At 31.8% G+C, this 3,874-nt stretch overlaps 1 protein-coding gene across 1 annotated transcript in view; it reads left to right on the top strand.

Annotated features, from left to right (window-relative positions):
• The window catches only part of LOC106464212 (inactive ubiquitin carboxyl-terminal hydrolase MINDY-4B-like), a 30,845-nt gene that overhangs the window by 2,332 nt on the left and 24,639 nt on the right, over positions 1 to 3,874 (top strand). Inside the window, exons 3-4 of the mRNA XM_013924341.2 lie at positions 1,505 to 1,624; positions 3,602 to 3,699. Coding sequence (XP_013779795.1) covers positions 1,505 to 1,624; positions 3,602 to 3,699 — 218 coding nt within the window. The remainder of the gene's footprint in view (positions 1 to 1,504; positions 1,625 to 3,601; positions 3,700 to 3,874) is intronic.

The following is a 3,874-nucleotide window of genomic DNA, read 5'->3' as shown; positions in this document are numbered from 1 at the left end:
TGTCACGTGGGTATCGAAACCCAACAGAATGATTCGTGAAGTGTAAGCAGTGTTGTAAAATGAACCGAAGAGAATTTTCAAAACATGATAACTTTATGATTCATTTGGGGACGAAATTGCTTCGGTAAAAAAAAAAAAATTATGTCTAAAAAAATTGAAGCGGTGTGACTTAAACGATACTAATTAGAATCATCGAGATATCGTTACAAATTACTCAAATTCAGAGAAAGCAAAAATTTAATCTTAATGCTGAAAATTTAGAAAAACGTTATATCTTTCGTTTTGAGAAATTCCCGTCAAATGCTTTCCAAATATATTATCGTGACAGACTTCTCTGAGAGACTACATGGACCGCGAAATGCTGAAATTTACGTTTTACTTTCCTTACATTAATGTACCTGGAATTAGCCTTCTATCATCCCTTAAAGTATGATTAGTTAGGGAAGAGGAGGGGAGCCTAAGCTGACTATTAGGGGTGTGCGGGTTGCCCACTGTTGTAATGGTACGAAAAATACAAACATATGATTCGTCAGCAACTGTTCAATTAGTTTTCAATAACTTTTAAATGAATATTAAATAATGTGATTTTGTACAGAAAAAAATCTAACATAATTACTTTATAATGTCATGACATCGAATTTAACCTGGAAAGTTTGTCCTGTGGTGAAGTATACTTTAAACATAATAAATTTACAAACAATTCAAATTATAGATTAATCTAGTACGTGTACTTCAATGGTGAGTTTAAGTTTTACTACATCAGAAAGATTGATTTTTTGAGTCTACTTTGTTAGTGAAAATTAATAAGCCATGAATCACGAGAAGAATTGTGCACTCTGTAGGCTACAACACGGCGTGACACATAAACTTCAAAAGTAAGTAAAAAATTTCTTAGTCTTAATTTTGGTTTTGTTTACTCTCGAAACAGAACACTTTCGAGGACCCTGCGAAAGTACATCTAGTAAAACATGCCAGTGATTGTGCATGCTGTGTTTTACGTAGTTTCACATTTGAAATAAAATTAAAACAGTTCATGCGCACGTTTTACTGACGTCACGACAGTACAAATTGCAACGTTAAGCGTCCCTTATTTAACGTCCATTTAGTGTCTATCAACTGATTGACAGACAACACACTACTGTATAGTGGTGAGAAAGGTAAAAACAAGTGGCCCCTCCAGGAGGCTTTCATGGAAATCGCAGTTTTATTTATCTTGAATATTCTGGAATAAAACTACCAATTAACTATACATTCTTGTATATTTCCTACATAAAAAACAAACAAACATTTTTTGAAAGTTAAAGGCGCCTTTTATTGCTCGGCGCTTAGCTGGCAATTACGTTTCCTTCAATTACGCATACTTCGTGGCATAAACACCATATTTATTCCAAAACTTGTGAGATTACTGTTAAAATTTATAAAACATCAAATTATCTAGTAAATGATTACGTTTGTAGTCAACCGATGTGACAAATACGTGTAGACTTACGTTTTCTTTTTACAGTCGTTAAGAAAACTACTGTTTGGTGGAAGTACTTACATTGGGAACCAGGAATGGATGAAGTCAGCCTTGGAGTTTCGTGAACCTGGCTCTGCGCTTGGTTATGGACTTGTTTCTCTTAAAGTAAGAACACGCCAGGAGGCCATAAATTTAATTTATATGCATTCCAACTGAAAGTTTTTATAATGATTTGTTTTCAAGTTAGTAGTTTTATTAAAACTACTAAAAAATATGTGGATTTAAATGAATTTAGATACAAAACAAATATAAAATAACCACTCCACGTAAAACAACATAATTAAACATAGCTTTTATATTCATGTAAAGTTGGTTTTCTGTTAATCGTCATTATATATTTTTCAAGTAGTAATTCATTACTAGTACAAGAATCTTGTCAATTAAATTTCCCAGTTTCGTCGTTTGGAGCGTCTTCTTATTTCATTATAAAGATAATTAATTACATTAACTATTAGTTGTGCAAAATTACACACATGCGTGATATCGCTTTACAATTGTACTTTTCTGTCATTGCCTTCTTGGCTTAATATAAGAGGTTTCTACTTTTTCGCAAAAGAAAGAAACTGAGACATTCTGTATTTAAATTAAAACAGCCGGAAAACGCATGATAAGCTATTCGTAAATAGGTCATAAAGGTGAACGAATAAAGTTGTATATATGGAAATATCTATACGTGTGTGTATCGAAACATGTTATTGGACGAACTAAATCTATTACGTAGAATATTATAAAACATTTGTTTTTAGGTACGTGATTAAGGAACGCCTTATTGCCCTTTGAATACGCCCAAAAAATATACATATGACTTAATTTTGTTCATAATCAAAACTTTTTGTCGAAGCTGTATGCTTCTAATAATAATAATTTTATTTTCTTTAAATTTAAAACATTAAAACTGATGTTTTTTCTGACACATTAGCGTCCCACTTAAAACGGAAACCCATTAATAATAAACACACTACGATGCCTGTTATCTCCCAATCGGCCTGATAACCCCTGGTATTAACTGAAAAGCCTCGTTGACACTGGATATGGCAGTGGATATGTAGTTGACATATTGTTTTACATGAGGTCTTAGAATTACTGCAATTGTCTTCATCCGATAGAGATGGGGTACTTTATCCACTTCGAGAACAATAAGACTACCTGACCGGTTCGTCAGTTCTTCTGAATGATAAGTAAGGTCAATAAATTAAGTAATAATCAAAAATTGGTGTTACAAGAACAAAAATGGTGTTAATAATTACGCCAATTTTCATTGACTGAAATAAAAATGATAGAAATTACACTTCACCATAAAAATAGTTTTCATGTGTCTCAAGCACTACTATAAATGTCATATCCGAGTTAGGCCTTATCAGCCCTGGTAATGAGGGAAAGGTCTCGTCGATATTGGATATAGCAGATATAGTAGGGTTAACACTTTTTTAAGCATTATTCTTCACTTTCACTCATAAGTTCTTAGGAATATATTTTGTTAAATTTGTTTCTTAATTTACTTACAAGTTTAGTTTTTCATAATTAAACCATTAATCAAGAAATATGTAAACACGAATATAGAAGTATGAGAAGCATTACAAACATAATGACGAGTAATTCTTTCTTTCATAATAAAAACACAACCAATTAAAATTAATATATTAATAGTTATTGATAATAAAGCACCGAAAAATAATAAAAAACACACTTAAAAACCTCCTATGTTTAGGACGAAAAATCACACTGCAAGATAACATGACAACTTTCAATTAAAACTTCTAAAGGCTGTTGCAAAACATTCTTAATCAACGTGAGGTTAGGCTAATTCAGCGATCACAGATTGTAAGTTAGTAATATAAAGATGCGAGTGTAAAGTCTTACATCAGAGTTTACTTGGTTCTCGCAAGTTTGGAGTTTCTGTTTCTGAAGTCGAAACCATGTTAACAATAAGGTATAGACTATAAATATGGAGAGAAAAAAAACAATTTTCTTGAAATTGTGCTGAGATCACATTTGTATGTTTGACCTTACAAATATGTCAAGAGTTCTTTTTTATGAGTGTTCGATAAGATGGTTGTTTGATTGTTTTATTTACATCCTTAGAACAATCCGAGAGCTGTGATTATGTGTGTACAAGCCTACATTTTGAAGCATTTGTTATTTAACAAAAAAGACTTCCCACAGGAGTCGTCACGGGACAAGTAAGTAAGCGTTTATTTTTTGTAAGTGTTTCTTATGTCATTGATTCAAACTGAAGTACTGAATACTGTGTTTTTTACCATATGGAGTTCCGAAATAAAAGTATTAACAAGCTTTTGAATTAGTTCTTTCTTCTATTTTTTGTTGATAAAACGTTAAAGTTAAATGCATCAACAT

The sequence above is a fragment of the Limulus polyphemus genome, unplaced genomic scaffold, assembly GCF_000517525.1.
Source record: "Limulus polyphemus unplaced genomic scaffold, Limulus_polyphemus-2.1.2 Scaffold1588, whole genome shotgun sequence".
NCBI lineage: Eukaryota > Metazoa > Arthropoda > Merostomata > Xiphosura > Limulidae > Limulus > Limulus polyphemus.
This window is presented reverse-complemented; position numbering and strand designations above follow the sequence as displayed.